The sequence below is a fragment of the Vigna angularis genome, chromosome 9, assembly GCF_016808095.1.
Source record: "Vigna angularis cultivar LongXiaoDou No.4 chromosome 9, ASM1680809v1, whole genome shotgun sequence".
NCBI lineage: Eukaryota > Viridiplantae > Streptophyta > Magnoliopsida > Fabales > Fabaceae > Vigna > Vigna angularis.
Genome location: NC_068978.1, coordinates 13,863,347 through 13,881,739, shown reverse-complemented (window position 1 = coordinate 13,881,739; position 18,393 = coordinate 13,863,347). Strand labels below are relative to the sequence as shown.

Below are 18,393 nucleotides of genomic sequence, written 5' to 3'. Positions count from 1 at the left end.
ACTTGTTTAACCCTCGGCAAGTGTGACCGAATCGTATCAAGTAATAAACTCGGTAAGACCAAGTATCGTTCTCCCAAAGGACTCACGGCCTAGTTAGTTATATGATTTGTTGATTATTTAAGACTTGTGAATAAATTCTTGAGGTTTCAAATGCAAAAGTCAATAAGTAAACATGTATGCATGAGTTTTGATCAGTGGAAAAGAGGAACACAAACACTTGAATGAATTAGATGGATGAGTATGTTGTTGGGGTAATCAATTTCATCTTATCCACTCTCATATACGTTTAGGAATTCATCATTCTTTTCATCACTGTTAATGTCACTCTCTAAATCACCTTGCAAGAAAGTCTATCCTTAATTACGAGTTCATACAATTCCTAACATCCCTAATAATTCATTCTGAAGCACAGAAGCTTAAAGGCAACCAACCTCATATCCCTATGTCTAGGTGATATTACTTTTGGGAGAAATTCCCCGGATCTAGATTTTACCGTATGTGTCCATATCACTAAAATCAATAATCATGACATCGAATGAGTTAAACAATGCATGCTTTGAGCAAAGAGGAAAAACCCTAACTAATGATGAAAGAAAGCATGTATCTTAAATAAGATGTTTAAACACAAATTCCATATATGAGAGTTTCACAAGATTACATTGATTCCCCAACAATACGAAAAGTTTAGTTCACCATATTCATGGTGAAACTAGATGAACAATAATGAAGTAATGAAAGATAGAACCCTAGAAAGATGAGAAGGTAGCCTTAGCATCCAAGATCTTCCTCCAAGGGGTGGAAAGGTGTGTGTTTGTTTCGTCTCCAGCCAAAGATTCAAACCCTAGGAAGTCCTAAAGCTTATATACTATTTGTAATATTACAGAAAAGTGGGCCTAAGCCCAAAATACCAACGCTTAGCGGTAAACTGCCGCTCAGCGGTACTAGAGCAAAAGTCAAATCTCCCCTCAGCTGCACTTTCACCCCTCAACGGAGCCAACAGGTGTTCTTGAGTGCCGCTCAGCGGTAAACTGGCGCTGAGCGGTACCTGCGGCTTCTCTTCTTTTTCACTTTTTGAGTTCTTTTCTGTTTCCATCTCTATCCTTCTTCACTTCTTTCATCAAATTCATCTTAAAACCTGCATAAAACACTGAAATCAAGCATCAACCTGTCCAACTCTCTTATTTCTGAAAATATGAACAAAAACATGATTCTAAGCTAGTTTCTAAGTGTTAAAGGTTTCTTTTAGTATCAATTTTAAGCATGAAAATAACAGTTTTTCAATTGTTATCAGTAATCCTAGACACAATATAATCATGATAAATAGGGTAACCCTTGACACACTATAATGATGATAAAATAGGATAAATATCCTAACAGTTGTATTCAATCAAGAAAAATTTCTTACTTGTTAACAAAGTGTCATTACATCCTTAGTTTCACCTCACTACAATCATTCTTGACACTTGGATGAAAGATGACCTATGTCTTGACTCATCAATTGATGGATCCAAACTTCATGGAAAGGCAAAAATAATGAAACTTTAAAACTAGAAAGTTTCTGAACCACTAGTTGCATTGATGGCCTCATGTTTGGTTTAGAGCATAAACATGCTAATGCTACTGTTATCACAAGATTTATATCTTGAGCATCTTTCCGACGAGGAAGAGGAAGGCGTGAATCCAAGAGATCTTTCACTAACATATTTGGAATAGTTAGGTTTACTAAAGATGAGATTAACTCTCTAGGATGTTTTCCCATTAATGCTTCCAAAGCCACCACTCCAAAACTATAAACATCACATTCTTTTGTCACACTCAATGTATAAGCAAACTCTGTTGCACACAAAAAAATAAAATAAAGTTAACTCAACTTATAAAAATATATGGTTACATCAATTCTAGAGATTGATAAAAATATTGTGGTTATGTAATACAAAATAGCATTCACCTGGAGCAATGTAGCCATAGGTGCCAACTACTAAGGTTTGATTTGAAGAATCGGGATCAAGGAGTCTAGATGTGCCAAAGTCTGAGACAAAAGCCTCTAATTGCGAGTTTAACAAAATATTGCTACTTGTTACATCTCGGTGAACAATTGGTGGACTACAATCATGATGCATGTAGGACAAAGCCTCTGCCATGCCTTTAATGATATTCACCCTCTTACTCCAATTCAACTCTTTAGCTTCCACCTCATTATTCAAAATATAAAATAAACTACCTCTTTCCATGTATTGATAGACCAAAATCATACATTGCTTGTGGAGGCAAAACCCATGAAGCTTTACAATGTTTTTATGACGAATTTCTGTTAACATCTTCACCTCATTTCGAAAACTTTTGTCAAATGATGGATTTTGTGATTCCATATGGTGGAGCTTTTTTAATGCAACAATATGTCCACTGGAAGTTGTGCTCTATATACACTACCATATGCGCCTGTCCCAATGCAATACTTGAGATCAAAGCCTTCAGTTGCTTCAATGATATCTTCAAATGCAATTTTACCATCATAGTTCCATATAGAAAACAAGTCTCCATTCTTTGTTGAAATTCCTTCATATTTTTTCTTAGGAATACATCTTGAGAAATATAATATTGGAAGGAGTACGAAAAGAATTATGAAAATGATAGGGAGAACAATTAACATGATAATGGGATAACTTTTTCTAGTTTGAGGATTTGTTTGGCTGAATGAGTGGCAATATGTGAAATTGGGCATGTGGTGATCATCAATTAATGAGTCTTCTTCAAAAAAACAGTAGTCTGGTACCTTTGATTTAGAGTCAAGGTCTTGTGAGAAGTCAAAAGAATTGTATGCAAGGTTTATGTATGATAGACCGGCAAGTTCCTTGTGTACTTTGCCCGAAAAATTATTATAACTAAGATCCAATCGACTAAGTATGAAGCTTCTTCTAAAAGGAAATGGAATCTCACCAACAAGAAAATTGTGACTCAGAATAAGGTCTTTTATGCAACCAATTTGAGAGGTTATGCTTCCATTAAATAAGTTATGGCTCAAATCAACTATTGTATCATAGGGACATTTCATGGTTTTTAATGGGATTGAACCACATAACTGATTTGATGAGAGATATAAAGAGGACATTTTTTCCATTTGCAAAAGTTTTGGAGGTAATAAACCTGAAATCTTATTATGAGAAAGTTGCAAAACTTCTAATTTGGTCAGATTTCCTAATTCTTCGGGTATGTGGCCTTGTATTTGATTAGAATCAAGGTAGAGGTGTACCAAATTCTCCAACCGACCTAAAGTAGGAGGGATTGAACCGTTGAGGGAATTATTTGAGAGATGTAATCTTTGTAAACCTTTTAAATTTCCAAATTCTACTGGTATATGACCAGTAATTTAGGTTGATTGAAGGAATAACTCCGTCAACTTCTTTAATTGACCAAAAGCAGGAGGAATTGAACCTGTGAGTGAATTACCTGACAGAAGTAATATCCGTAATTTTGTCAAATTCCCTAATTCTGTGGGAATCCTACCTTCAAGTTTGTTTGATTCAAGATAGAGATATTGTAAATTCATCAATTGACCCAATGTAGATGGGATTAAACCTGCTAGAGAATTCTTACATAGAAATAAGACCTCCAATTGTGTCAAGTTACCAAGTTGCTGAGGTATTGAACCTGTAATTGGATGAGAGCAAGAAAGAGTTTTAACCGTTAAGGTAGAGATATAACTTTTGTAAACTTTTAAATTTCCAAATTCTTCTGCTGGTATAGGACCAATAATTTGGTTAGATTACAAGTAGAAAAGCGTCAAGTTCTCTGGATGACCAAAACAGGAGGAATTGCTGAGTAAATTACGTGATAGATGTAATATTTGTAATTTTGACAAATTTCCTAATTATGCCGAATCCTACTTTCAATTTTGTTTGATTCAAGATAGATAAATTGCAAATTCATCAATTGACCCAATGTAGATAGGATTAAACCTGTTAGAGAATTCTCACAGAGAAATAAGTTCCCCAATTGTGTCAAGTTACCAAGTTGCGGTGGTATTGTACCTACAATGGGATCATAAGAAGAAAGAGATAGTTAGATTCTGTTGTTGGCAAGAAAGAGATGATTAAATTATGTGAGAAATGTGAGAAATATAATTGGTTGTTACCTTCAAGTTTGTTTGAATGAAGAAGGAGAGCACGCAAATTCTTCAAATTACCCAGTGTAGATGGGATTAAACCTCTAAGAGAATTCTCAGAAAGATATAACATCTGTAATTGTGTCAAGAAAGAGAAAGCCATTGAAAGAATTTGTAAGAATGAAAGGAAAAGAATTGCAACAACTTACCATGCAGATGATTGTGGGACAAGATGAAATAGGTAAGGTTTGTAAGTGTGCTTATTTCTGTGGGGATGCTTCCTCTAAGACCCATTCCATCTAGATTCCGATACTCTAAACTGGGGAAGGCAGTGACGTTCAACTTCTCAATCGAAAGCAATTCTTTTGATGAAGGAATCCTCATCGACGAACCACCAATAATAATAACATTTCCACCTTCATTGCAAGAGATGCCGTCCCAATCACAATGGTTTGAGATATTACGGTTATCATTCCACCAACCGCTATGGAGCAAAGCCTGTCGTTCCTGATTGATGGAATATGCTAGCTCAGCCATCATACAGAAGGCCATAAGCAGCAAACTGCAAACACCGTTTCCCATAATTGATTGATTCAGATTCAAATGCCTTAGATAGCTCATCAACTGTTTGTTATAATGCAATTGGCATTGAGATTTCTTGGTTGGAATGCATATATAACAGTGGCCAATGTAAATCCTTTCAAAGTTCTTCTCAACCTTTTTCAGTGTAAAAATGAAAGTCCAAAGACGCGGTTTTTCCAGAAGAGTTAATAGGATTAGTTGAAGGGGTCCATACTTGTGGAAAGATAGAGAAAATGTTGAAATATAGAGAAGGTTATACTGTACAGACATTTATAATACCAACTACTCTACGCGTAATACCTTTGACCCATGGCCCCTATGCATTTATTTTACCACTTTTTTTTGCTCTGCTTACACACTCCTTTGCATACGCTCCATTATTGTGTTTGATAATTTAATGAGCAAGTACCAAATCTCCGAAGTTAATGCCTTTACTGAATTATGAAAATTAATTAGCATTGATTTTATTACTGTAACATCCAACAAAGTTGATGCTTTCATAATCATATTTAGCATATTATATTACAATAAAACAAAAGGAAAATCCATGTCTCTTCGCATATTAAATTACTTTAAAATTAGTTATAAATATTTATAATTTAAATTAAAACTCTATTACATATTTTAAGTACAACAATTCAAAAATGAGCAAATTTTACATAATAATTTGTTTCAATTGTAGTAAATGAAATTCAATATTTACTTACATATTATAAAAGTAAAAATGTAAATTGAAATGGGTGTAGATTTTCCTATAATTATTTTTGTCTCCATTCTTAAATTAAAAAATTATACTCATTTATTCTCTTTGGAATGATATTTGTGTTTCATTCTTGTTTCTATTAAGTTGCAGGTATAGACGTACATATGTCGTATTCTTTCCTACTTTCTCAAATATTACTTAAATCGTATTTGATAAAAAAAATAAAAATTATAACAAAAAGAATTATAATTGCATAAATGTTTAATAAAAAATGAAATAATAATAATGATTGCATAAATATTAAGCAATTATAGAAAAAAAAAACAATTACACATGACATAAAACCCAGAATATCTATTATTTGTGAAAACGTTGAGATGGAAAATTCATATGAAATTTAAGTGACCAGCTGATATCGAATGAGTTGAACCATTAAAAGAGACAATAAAAAGAAATTGTAACGAAAAAATAGTTCCTCAAATAAAATGAAACTAAAAGCATTAAAGAAAAGGTAAAATATGTTGTATAGATTCTAAAAAAAACATTAATTTAGCTTCTAAATATTAGTGTTTGGTACATTATTACCGTCAACTTAGCCGATTCTAATAATGCAAAGAATTGTTTCTTTTAAAACAATTAAAAAGAGTAAAATTATTTTTAACTTTTATTGTAAATTAATATTTATGTTAAAGTTGGATTATGTTAAGTTAATTTTTAAAATAAAAAAAGTTTAAAATTTTTTAAATTATTTTTAATCCTTTTATTAAATGGTTATTTGGGTTAGTGTTGACTTAATATACTCTAAATAAAATAATATCAACAATAATGGTTATTTGGGTTAGTGTTGACTTAATATTGACTTATTAGAAACAAACCTATTTATTTTTAGTATTTAGATAGGAGAGTTTTTAAACATAGTAACTTGTGTAGATATGCAAACTTATGATCAAAATCAATTTATCCAAATTTCATAATTCATAGGTATGCTTGTAATTCAAGTCTTGATTCCATAAACTTATATTTAGTGTGATAATCTAGAAATGTTATTAAAAAAAATATATAGTTATATAATAATAAAAAAATATATATTATATACATGCATATATTCGTATCCACAAAAAGTAAAAATAAAAATATAATTTATATTTTATTAAGTTTAAAAAATTAACATTAATTTATATTTTATAAAGTTAAAGTTAATTAAAATTAAATTTTAATTTATATTTAATTTAATTTATATTATATTTTATATATTTTTTGTAATTTTATTTAAATTTTATTTTAATAATTTATAAAAATATATATTTTTAAATATTTGTGCGTATCCGCGGATTGTAAAATACTCGCGGGTTTTAAAATACCTGTGGGTATTTTTTAAGCGGGTATTTGTGCAGGTAACGGGTCGGGTAGCGGCCTCATTCCTCTTAACCATTTCTTTTTCATTTCTCTCGCTCTAACATTCTCTCTCTCATCCCTACAATAGCTCAAACTAATAAAAAAAATAGAGAAATACTCACCTAGCCTTTATCTACATTCCTTACTTATCCAATTTGTTTCTCTCTCATCTCCATTCTCTTTCTCACCCACACACAGTAACTCGCGACACCGCAATTTGTTGCTCTTGCTCTGTTCGTTAATTTGTTTTCCACTTTAATAACAAAATAATTGATGATGTTGATGTTAATATTTGATTGGGGGGTTGTGTTATATATTTTCCCTTTTGATTGTTATTAAATTTTGTTTTTAAATTTTAGAATTAATGCTTTATAATCAGGGAAATTTGATATTTTGACTATTGAGTTGTCCGAAAATATTTTCCAAAAGAGAAAAACCCTTATGTGGAAAGGAAATTCCGGAAGGGGTAAGTCTTGTGCAATAAATGAATTTCTGAAGTCAGCTCTTAAAAATAATTCTTAAAACGTATTTTCCGTTGAACACAATATTTCAGAATATACTTTTCACCTTCATGCATATAACCAACATCAAAACACAACAAAAAATGAAGCTCCTGCATATCGTACTAATTGATTTAACACGAACAAATTATTGAAGAAAGTTATGAATAGAGAAAATTGTTGTTGTTGACTTTGTCCCTTTATTTAGAAAAGAGATCACTGCTTCTTCCCTTTCGAATGTTTCATATTGATAAGCATATTTTCATTTCATTTTTGTAAAAAGAATAAAAATATTATAATAAATTACACATCTTCTATATTTCAGCAGATTACAAAATATTGAGTAGTTTCCAAGAAGAACTGCAGTGATATACCAACTAATTAAAAATCAACCAGAAATTAGTAAACTAGTCATAATGAACCTGTTAGCTCTTAGTTGGACCAGAAAATTACTTTTCAAAGTAAATCACATCATGTAAGTTTATTTTAAACAATTCACATCTCGAACTTATTTGGTCAACATAAACACGATGTTGTCATTCTGATTTATCATTTGCCGCAGAAGTGAAATTAAGAAAAACAAAACACACTGAATTTCAAATTGGAGTTTAAACTTAATAAATTTACTACCATCACGCTGATAGTTTAACTTATACACCATTCATTTCTATGATTTTATCAAAATTGGTATTACTAATTTTAAAATTTAAAAACAAAATTTAATAACAATCAGAAGGGAAAATATATAACACAACTCTCCAATAAAAAATCAAATCAACATCATCAATTATTTTGTTATTAAAGTGGAAAACAAATGAACGAACAGAGCAAGGGCAACAAATTGCGGTGTCGCGGGTTGCTGTGTATGGTTGAGAGAGAGGATGGAGATCAGAGAGAAACAAATTGGATAAGTGAGGAAGCTGGATTAGAGTTTGGTGAGTGTTTCTGATTTTTTTTCAGTTGGGGATACTGTTTTTGATTGATGTAGAAAGATACCATTTTCTTCTTGTTTGACTTGTAGTCCAAGGAAGTAGTTCAGTTCTCCCATCATGGACATTTCGAATTCCTTGAAATATAATTGGTTTCTTTCAGACTTTTTAATGAAAAGGTTGAGTCAACTTTACCCCTTAGGAAACCTTTCTTGATTAGAAACTCACTCAACCTTTCATACCAGGATCTTGGTGCCTGTTTCAATCCATATAGTGCTTTTCTCAACTTGAACACATGTTCCGGAAATTCAAAGTCCTAGAAGCTAAGGGGTTGTTCAACAAACACTTCTTCCTTGATATAGTCATTCAAAAAGGAGCTTTTCACATCCTTAATCGATTTCATTAGTTTTTAAATTGATTAAATTGCAACTAGTCTCAAACTTTTGAAAACAAGAGAAACACACATGTAATTTTCAAGAAGTAATTGATTTTTTCTTTGAACCTTCCTTGAGTCCTTTAGTGCCATCAGGCCTATAACGCCCAAAATTCCAGGGTGTCACGGGTTATTCAAAAACCGGTAAAAATTTCAAACTTTAACATAATGCGGAAACGTATTTTTCACAACTCAACATTTAAACATGCATAAAACATAAGTTCCAAAGCATTTGTCCAATGAGAATAACGAAGGAAATAAAATGACTTCAATTACATTGTCTCAAGTTCAAAAGTAATAACTATAAATAAAATCTCAAGTTTGTCCCCGTGATTTCTCGAATCTATCATACCTCAGCACCATCTACAACATCATCTGCTCACGTATAACATCACACATTATACGATCATCGCATTCACATGCACGCACACAAACATGTATAGGTAAGCTACCGATAAAACAATCATAATAACATGATATAAACCTATTGATTAAATCATAATAACATAATAATATAACAATAGGATTCCTAATCTTCTAATACAACAATTCAGTCAAACGAATTACTCGATGCTCGATCCTCGAACATTGATCCTCGATCCTCGATCTCCAACCCTTGATGTAATCCCTAAAATCTCACACATACACTCTTGGTCTATCCACTCCTTAGTACCTATGCTAACTACTTATTATACTCTTATAGTAACACCGCTATTACATAACATCACTTGGAGCATCTCAACCACTACGATCACTGATAAAGGTTCCACTATGATCACTGATAACCGTTATTTGGTATTAAATTTTGATTATAAATGAACCCTTTTTGACTTAGAAACTTGTTAGTTCTCTTGCTTTTAGATTGTTTTGATGAATAAAAGAGTTGAGGTTATACTTGAGGATTTTATCACTAAATTCCCTTGATTTTGTAGAAAATTGGGATGAATTAGAAGAAGAGTTAAAATGTCAAGAAGTTGGAACCCAGAAAGGACTGAAAGAGCACCAGAAGAGAAGATTGTAGAAGGTCGTAGGACGCTTGGGTGCCCTTTTCTGGGCCCTAGGCGTTGGTTGTCTCGCAACCACGCCTGGGCACCCTTAGCACTGGAGGTCTCGCACCCACTCCTGGGCGCTCTTTCAGGACACTGAGCGCTAGTCTTCAAGCACCGTAGGTTATTCGATCTTTCATCTATCCTCTTTCCATCAACTACACCGTTTTCAATTTCATGTACTCCTTTCAACAAAGTCACTGAATTTTCTCTTGTTCCCTACTATTGATTGTCTACTGCCTTCCGTTCTATTAGATCTATACCTTCTTCTGGTGACCTTTCTACGAAAGATCCTCCGCTTGCAGCATCTTCCCATGACGTATCACTAGGACTTAAGCCTTCATGGAAGCGTAGAATAAAATCTTCCATTTAGAGTTGAGGGCATGAAAGACATGGTTTCTTGAATCTTTCCCAATATTCACTTAGATTCTATCTATCTCTCTGTCTTATATCTTGGATTTCTCTACGAATGACAAATAATCTGGATGCAGGAAAATACTTTTCAAGAAAGAGTCTTTCTATAGTTTCTCAATTTGTAATCCGTGCAGAGAGATAATACCATCAATCTTGAGCTGCTCCTTGAAGAGTAAAAGGGAAATCTTTCATTTTAAGGCTCTCTATTTTGGTCTTGGGAGATCTAATGTTTTCACACAACATGTGGAATTGTCTTAAGTGCTTGTGTGTATTCTCCCTTGATAACCCATTGAACTTTGGTAAGGCATTTAACAGGTCAAGTCTCAACTCTCACTCCTCATTAGGGTATTCAATGTTACTTCGGATAACTGTATTGTGGAAGGGGGCTAACTGTCTGATGGTTCTTTGTGCCATATTGTTTGGGTTAGGATCAAGTAAAGAATTAGATAGTATGTTTATGACTAGAGATAATGAAGGTGGTATGGCTTCAGATGTAGGAAGTGTTCCCTTAGTAGAACACCCAACTTTCAAACTTCTTCGCAACTTACGAAAACTCCTTTCAACTTCTGGGTTAATTTGATAAAATTCTCTCGGGTTAGCTCTGGTTATGCACTATGCAGTCTGCTTGAAGTTGTTTCTCTGTTCTTGACTTCTCTTTTTTTTTTCTTTTGTTCTTGCTTTTAGAGAAATATTTCAAATAAGAGATAAGAGAGACTTTGTTTGGGTTCACTGCCAGGAAAGAGAGGTGCGTCATAATGGACAACTTAAGTACCAAGTCTTTCCTAGTTAGAGTGTATTCAAACTAGCCTCAAATATTTCTCAAGAGAAATTATTAATTAAAACAAGAACAAAGATTTTACTAAAAACAAGAATAACTAAAGACTACAAAATAACTCAAACTAATTAAATGTATGTGCGGTAAATAAAAAAACAAATAAAAATAAGAATCAAAATATTTAAAATACTAACCGTATTCCCCGACAACGACGCCAAATTTGATAAGTTGTCGTTGAAGCTATCAAATTAATACTACTTTTCAAGGCAACTTCAGTATTGCCAAGTCAGTAGTCAAGAAAATAGATAGGGTTAAAGAATCCCTGAGTCGTCTCCCAATGAATACGGAATCACTTTTCAATATTTGAATCCTATGAATGCAATGCAATGCTCAAGAATAAGAGTGAGAAATTATGCTAATAGAATTAATGTTTGAAGAAAGAGAAAACTTAGAAACAATTATGAATAAATAGGTTAATGCAATACAAACAAGAATTTAACTATATGGGCACTCAATTCTACCAAAGTAATTTCAACCATTGGAGGGAATCTCACTCAAGCATGGATCAAAGTCAGTTTTTGCAAGCTGCCGGACAATTTGAGAACCAATCACAACAACAATGGCAGCAACAAAGCTCTCTATCAATGGCAAAGCTAGATGACGTCTTTCAACAATTTCTGCAAGAGTCCATCTCCACTCAGAAAAGCATTGAAGCATCATGTAAAAGGATTGAGATTCAGATTGGTCACTTCATTAAGAGATTGGATGATTTTGGGGTTGAAACTAAAGTTAACCCTAGGGAGGAATGTCAAGCCATGATCACTGAAAGTGCAAGACTTTAGATGAGAAAGAGATAGAGAGAAAAGAAAAAGAAGAGTTGAGTGAGAAAGATAAAGATGTAGAAAAAGAAAGAGAAGTGGTTGAGAGAGAAGAGAGAAATAAAATTTGTGTGAAGATTAAGAAAGTGCATGGAAAAAGAGAAGAAAAAGAGAAAGTGAGAGAAAAGAAAATTTGTTTGAAGATAAAGAAAGTGAGAGAAAAGAAAAAGAGGACGAGAAAAAAAAAAAGAAAGAATCATCTGAAAAATCTCTTCCTCATTCAAAGAAGTATCATAGGAAGGAGAAGGAATTTGAACGCTTTATGGAAATCTTCAAGAAGTTGGAGATTAAAGTTCCTATGATTGAGACATTGAAACAGGTTCCTGGTTTTACCAAATTTCTGAAGAAGTTTAGCAAAAAGAAGAAAAAAGAAGATGAAACTTGAGCTTTATTGGGTCAAGCTAGTGACGTTAAAAGAGCGCTTGCTGGGAGGCAACCCAGTGATTTAAAAACTTTTAATTTTTGGTTTGATGATTTAATTTTGAACTGTTGGTATTTTTGTTTTGGTTATAAGTTTATTACAGGGTTTACACACTGATGGATGTTAGGTGGAAGAGTGTCTACTGAAGGATACTATGCTATCAGACACTTACTGATGAGTGTTGATGAAAAGTGTATACACCTACTGATGGGTGTGGGTAAGAAAGATTTGCATCTACTGAAGGGTGCTAGAGGATTTTGGGTCAGGCTCGTGACGTTAAACAAGCGCTACCTGGGAGGCAACCCAGTTGATTTACTTTATATTTGTTTCTTTTGATTTTGAAAGCATGAATTGGTATGAACATGGTTATCTAAGCATGATTCTTGAGGGATTTTGATTTTTATGCATGATTAGATGAATTAATTGTTGTTTGGACTGATTAGACTGCTTGATTTGGGTCTGGAACTAGGAAGATTGCATGTGGGTGGAGATTAGAACTCTTTTAACTCAATGCTTTTTATTTTCCCTTTCTATTTTCTAACAACCCCAAACTTGAACATTTATCAATACCACAAAATATTTTCATCTTAACTCAAGGTAAAGCATTTCAAAATGGGTTTTCAACAAATGACCTTGATCATATGATGCAAACAAGCAAGTAATTCAATCATAGAAAACCTGGGCAAAGTCATTCATGCTTTCATAGTAATAGTATTCAACAATAACAACTCTGGAGCTCAAAACCTCACATATAAGCTCATTCACATTCCACATATAACATCCTGCTTAGAATCATAATCACAATCACAACATCTTGCATTTGTTCACAATGCTTGTGAACCACCTGTATAAGCATATATATGCACATTCTCAATCATCAATCAAGATCCAAACATCATCAAGCAATACTTATCATGCAATAAGTCATAAGCAAACCATCATAATAGATAAAGTTTCAAATTGAGTACATCAATCCTATTCTAAAAATAGGAGTAAATAAGTTCACAAATTTAAAACACTGGATACAAAACATCCTGCTCTAGTGCTGATAGCATCCATCAGTAAATGCTATCTCAGCTCCTCATCATCTTGTGTTGTCATCTGTATCTTCCTCTTCTTCATTATCTTCAGATGCAACTAAAGTAGAATCAAAATAAACAAAAAAAATATAGTAAATCAACTAGGTTGCCTCCCAGGTAGCGCTTGTTTAACGTCACGAGCCTGACCCAAAATCCATCAACACCCATCAGTAGGTGCAAATCTTTCTTACCAACACCCATCAATAGGTGTAACAAACCTAGTATCCTTCAGTAGATACTTAACCACCTAGCATCCATCAGTAGATGCTATACCCTGTAGAAAAAATTTATAACTAAAACAAAAATAACAAAAGTTCATAATTACATCACCAAACCAAAAACAAAAGTTCTTAAATCACTGGGTTGCCTCCCAGCAAGCGCTCTTTTAATGTCATTAGCTTGACCCAATAAAGCTCAAGTTCCATCTTCTTTTTCTTCTTCTTTCTACTGAACTTCTTCAGAAATTTCATCAAACCAGGAACCTGTTGCAATGTCTCAATCATAGGAACTTTAATCTCCAATTTCTTGAAGATTTCCATGAAGCACTTAAATTTCTTTTCCTTCTTATGATACTTCTTTGGATGACGAAAGGGTTTTTCATATGATTCTTTCTCTCTTTCTCTCGTCCTCTTTCTCTTTTCTCTCACTTTCTTGTTCCTCTTTTTCTTTTCTCTTACTCTCTTTTTTTCTTTTCTTTTTCTACTCACTTTCTCAATCTTCACACAAATTTTCTCTTCTTCTTTCTCTTCTCTCTCTTTTCTCTCTTATTTTTCCAACTCAAATTTTTCAACATTTACACTCACTAGAACTTCACACTCTTCCCTGGGGTTAACCTCAGTATTAGCCCCAAAATTCTTGTCAGGCCTTTCTTCCAACTACTTAGTAAGTTGACCCACTTGAAACTCCAAGTTCTTAATAGTAGCTTCAGTGCTCTTTTGAGTGGATTCAGTTGCCTGTATGAATTGGTGAAGAGTTTCTTCCATCCTTATTGATCTTTCATTAAGTGTAGACATTTATTGCCATAAGGTTGGTTGTTGTTGTTGCTTGTGAAATTGCCCTGATTGTCTAGCTTGCCCACATTGTCCTTAACCAATACTTGGGTGTGGTTTCCACCCTTGATTGAAGTTCCCCTGACGGTATGGAAATTGATTGGCCATGAAGTTAACATCCTCTAAAGCTTCCACTGGAAAGGCGCATTGACCATTGATATGGTCACCACCACATAGTTCACACATCTGTTGTTGAACATGTGCAACAGTCTTTAACTCTTTTGGCAATTGTGCAAGTGTCTTTGTGAGATTCTCCAGTTGTTAAATTATTATTTTGTCTGAGCTAACAAGGCATCATTGGTTGCAACTGTAGAACTCCTTTTTGTTGTATAGGAGCTCCTCTTTCACTGTTCAACTCATTGTCATTAGTAGCCATGTTTTCAATTATTTCAGTTGCTTCCTCTGGAGTCTTCCATTTAATATTGCCTCTAGTTGAGGCATCTAGCATCAACTTGGTTTATGAACCAAGACCTCCAAGGAAGAATAGGACTACTTCTCCTTCGTCAAATCCATGCGTGGGAGTCTTTCTTAATAGGCTTTTGTACCTGTCCCATGCGTGACCTAGTGATTCCTCCATGCCTTGCCTGAAAGATGAGATCTCTTGCTTTCCTTTGTTTACCTTGGAGTATGGGAAGTATTTATTCAAAGACTTTGTCACCACAGCTTCCCACTCTGTAAAGCTCCCTTCTGGAAAAGAGTTCAACCAAAGCTTAGCATTGCCTCCAATGAGAAAGGAAACAAGCTAAGTTTGATTGCTTCGTTAGGCACCCCATTTATCTTCACTGTATTGCAAATTTCATTAAAGGTTGTGAGGTGCTCATATGGGCTTTCATGTGACAACCCATTAAATTGATTACTCTTAACAAGTTGGATTAACGCCGGTTTCACCTCCATGTTAGCTCCTGATGACAAATTTATGAACACCGAAATACGGCGCCACAAACTTGTTTAACAATCGGCAAGTGTGACCGAATCGTTTCAAGTAATAAACTCGGTAAGACCAAGTATCGTTCTCCCAAAGGACTCACGGCCTAGTTTAGTTATGTGATTCGTTGATTATTTAAGACTTAAGAACGAAATAAGTGGAGTTTAATATGCAAAACAGAAAATAAACATGTATGCATGAATTTCATCAATGGCTAAAACAAAATACAAACACTTCAATGGAATATATGGATGAGTATGTATTTGGGGTTATCAATTTCATCTTATCCACTCTCATATACTTTAGGAATTCAACATTCTTTTCATCATTGTTAATGCCACTCTCTAAATTACCTTGCAAGAAGGCCTATCCCTAATTACGAGTTCATACGATTCCTAGCATTCCTAATAATTAGTTCTTTTAGTGCAGGAGCTTAACGACAACCAATATACTATTGGGAGAAATTCCCCGGATCTAGACTTCCCCGTACGTTCCCGTATCGACAAAATCAATAATCATGCATTGAATGAGTTAAACAAAGTAAGCATTGAGCAAAGAGGAAAAACCCTAACTAATGATGAAAGAAAGCATAGGTCTTAAATATAAGATGTAAAAACAAATTCAATATATGAGAGTTTCACAAGACTACATTGATTCCCCAACAACAATACAAGGTTTAGTTCACCATATTCATGGTGAAACTAGATGAATAATAATGAAAGAATGAAAGATAAAACCCTAGAAAGGTGAAGAGGTAGCCTGAGCATCCAAGATCCTTCTTCAAAGGGGTGGAAGAGAGAGTGTTTGCTTCGTCCCAGCCAAAGATACAAACCCTAGGACGTCCTAAAGCTTATATACTATTCTAAAATTACAGAAAATTTAGGCCCAAGCCCATAAGTGTGCCGCTCAGCGGTAAAGTACCGCTCAGTGGTAAGTGCGTGAGTTGGTTTCTTCCCCTCAGCGGCCATTTTGCCTCTCAGCGGATCCCCCGTGAGCTCCTGAGTGCCGCTCAGCGGTAAACTGCCGTTGAGCGGCAGTTGCGGCTTCTCCTTTTGCACTTTTTGATGTCTTTTCTGATTCTATCTCTCTCCTTCTTCACTTCTTTCACCAAATTCACCTTAAAACCTACACAAAAACACTGAAATCAAGCATAAACCTGTCCAGCTCTCTTATTTCGGAAAATATGAACAAAAGCATGATTTCAAGCTAGTTTCTAAGGGTTAAAGGTTGCTTTTAGTATCAATTTCAAGCATAAAAATAACAGTTTTTCAACTGTTATCAGTTGCATTGACCCTCGGTCTTGCTATGCTGTTAAAATGTTTTGGGCCAACTCCATTGGTGTCATCTGCAAGAGTCCGTCTAACATTATTATTCTCCATCTCCTCAATGCTAAGGTGAGAACCTTGTGGTGAAGGTTGTATGAGATCTTCAGGAGGACGAAAAAGTTCTCTAGATGTATGGATTCTTCTCCTCCATCTACTCTCGTCTAAGCCTTCAAGAAGAGGTTCTGAGGTTTTCTTGCTTCTAGTTCGAATTGCTTCCTACATACACAAGAAAACAAGTCCCTAGAAAAATTTGTTAGCACAAAAAGATAGAGAAGATATAAAATAGGAGATAAGAAGATAAAAGATAGAAAGATAGAAGATAAAATAAAAGCAGAAAATAGAAAAATAAAAACAGAAAACAGAAAGATAAAAATAGAAAAATAAAAACAAAAAAATAAAAACAGAAAAATAAAATAAAATAAAATAATAACCGAAAAATAAAAACAAAAAATAAAAACAGAAAATAAAAACAGAAAATAATATAGAATAAAATAATAACCGAAAAATTAAAAAAAGAAAATAAACACAGAAAACAAAATTCAAAATTTAAAATTTAAAATTCAAAATTCAAAAACAAGTCAAAGATAATCAATAATCACACAAATAAACTAGTTAAACCATGAGTCCCCGGCAACGGCGCCAAAAACTTGATGTCAAATTTATGAATACCGAAAAACGGTGCCAAAAACTTGTTTAACCCTCGAAAAGTGTGACCGAATCGTATCAAGTAATAAACTCGATAAGACCAAGTATCATTCTCCCAAAGGACTCACGACCTAGTTAGTTATATGATTTCTTGATTATTTAAGACTTGAGAACAAATTGTTATAAGTTTCAAATGCAAAAGACAAAAAAGTAAACATGTATGCATGTGATGATCAATGGGAAAGAACACAAACACTGAACGAATTATATGGATGAGTATGTTGTTGGGATAATCAATTTCATCTTATCCACTTTCATATATTTTAGGAATTCATCATTCTTTTCATCAATGTTAATGTCACTCTCTAAATTACCTTAAACCCGATGTCTCGGCGAAGAAAGCATATCCTTAATTACGAGTTCATACAATTCCTAGCATCCCTAATAATTAATTCTGAAGCACAAAAGCTTAAAGGCAACCAACCCTCATATCCCTATGTCTAGGCAATATGTTTTTGGGAGAATTTCCCCGGATCTAGATTTTACCGTATGTGTCCATATCAATAAAACCAATAATCATTACATCGAATGAGTTAAACAATGCATGCTTTTAGCAAAGTGGAAAAACCCTAACTAATGATGAAAGAAAACATGTATCATAAATATGATGTCTAAACAAAAAATTCTATATATGAGAGCTTCAAAAGATTACATTGATTCCCCAACAACAATACAAAGTTTAAATCACCATATTCATGGTGAAACTAGATGAACAATAATGGAAGAATGGAAGAGATAGAAAAACCCTAGAAAGAGAAGAGGAGAGCCGTCACCATCTCCAATTTCTACCCCCAAGGGGTGAAAAGTGTGTTTTGCGTCTTCTCCAACCAAAGATCCATACCCTAGGACGTCCTTAAGCTTATATACTATTCTAAAAAATACAGAAAATTAGGCCCAAGCCCATAAAAGTAAAAGAAAATCGGTCCACGCCCATTGACCTGAAAACTGCCGCTCAGCGCCAAATTACCGCTCAGAGCCACTTGGTCGCACTTTTTCTGCATTTTGGTTGACTTTTCAGCATTCTAGTTGACTAGTTGACTTTTCTAGTTTCTAGTTGACTTTTCAGCATTCCAATCATTCGGTACTTCAATTCTTCTTTCAAATAAAAATAACAGCTTTTCAACTGTTATCA

At 33.8% G+C, this 18,393-nt stretch overlaps 2 protein-coding genes across 4 annotated transcripts; both read right to left on the bottom strand.

Moving 5' to 3' along the window:
• Positions 1–605: 605 nt before the first annotated feature.
• On the bottom strand, positions 606–2,551 carry LOC108346284 (MDIS1-interacting receptor like kinase 2-like). The gene is made up of 2 exons (XM_017585323.2): positions 1,949–2,551; positions 606–1,833 (listed from the first exon to the last, which is right to left on the bottom strand). Exons 1-2 carry the CDS (start codon positions 2,367–2,369, stop codon positions 1,451–1,453), a joined length of 804 nt encoding a protein of 267 aa, XP_017440812.1. The 5' UTR covers positions 2,370–2,551; the 3' UTR covers positions 606–1,450.
• Positions 2,552–3,223: 672 nt separating this feature from the next.
• Positions 3,224–4,900, bottom strand: LOC108346285 (probable leucine-rich repeat receptor-like protein kinase At1g35710). Of its 3 annotated transcripts, XM_017585325.2 has the most exons (4): positions 4,312–4,899; positions 4,133–4,235; positions 3,957–4,028; positions 3,224–3,648 (listed from the first exon to the last, which is right to left on the bottom strand). In XM_017585325.2, exons 1-4 carry the CDS (start codon positions 4,312–4,314, stop codon positions 3,368–3,370), a joined length of 459 nt encoding a protein of 152 aa, XP_017440814.1. In that variant the 5' UTR covers positions 4,315–4,899; the 3' UTR covers positions 3,224–3,367. The 3 variants fall into 3 exon arrangements, with proteins under 3 accessions (XP_017440814.1, XP_017440813.1, XP_052724708.1); XM_017585324.2 differs by having other exon boundaries at positions 4,133–4,900; XM_052868748.1 differs by having other exon boundaries at positions 3,975–4,028; positions 4,133–4,900.
• Positions 4,901–18,393: the final 13,493 nt, after the last annotated feature.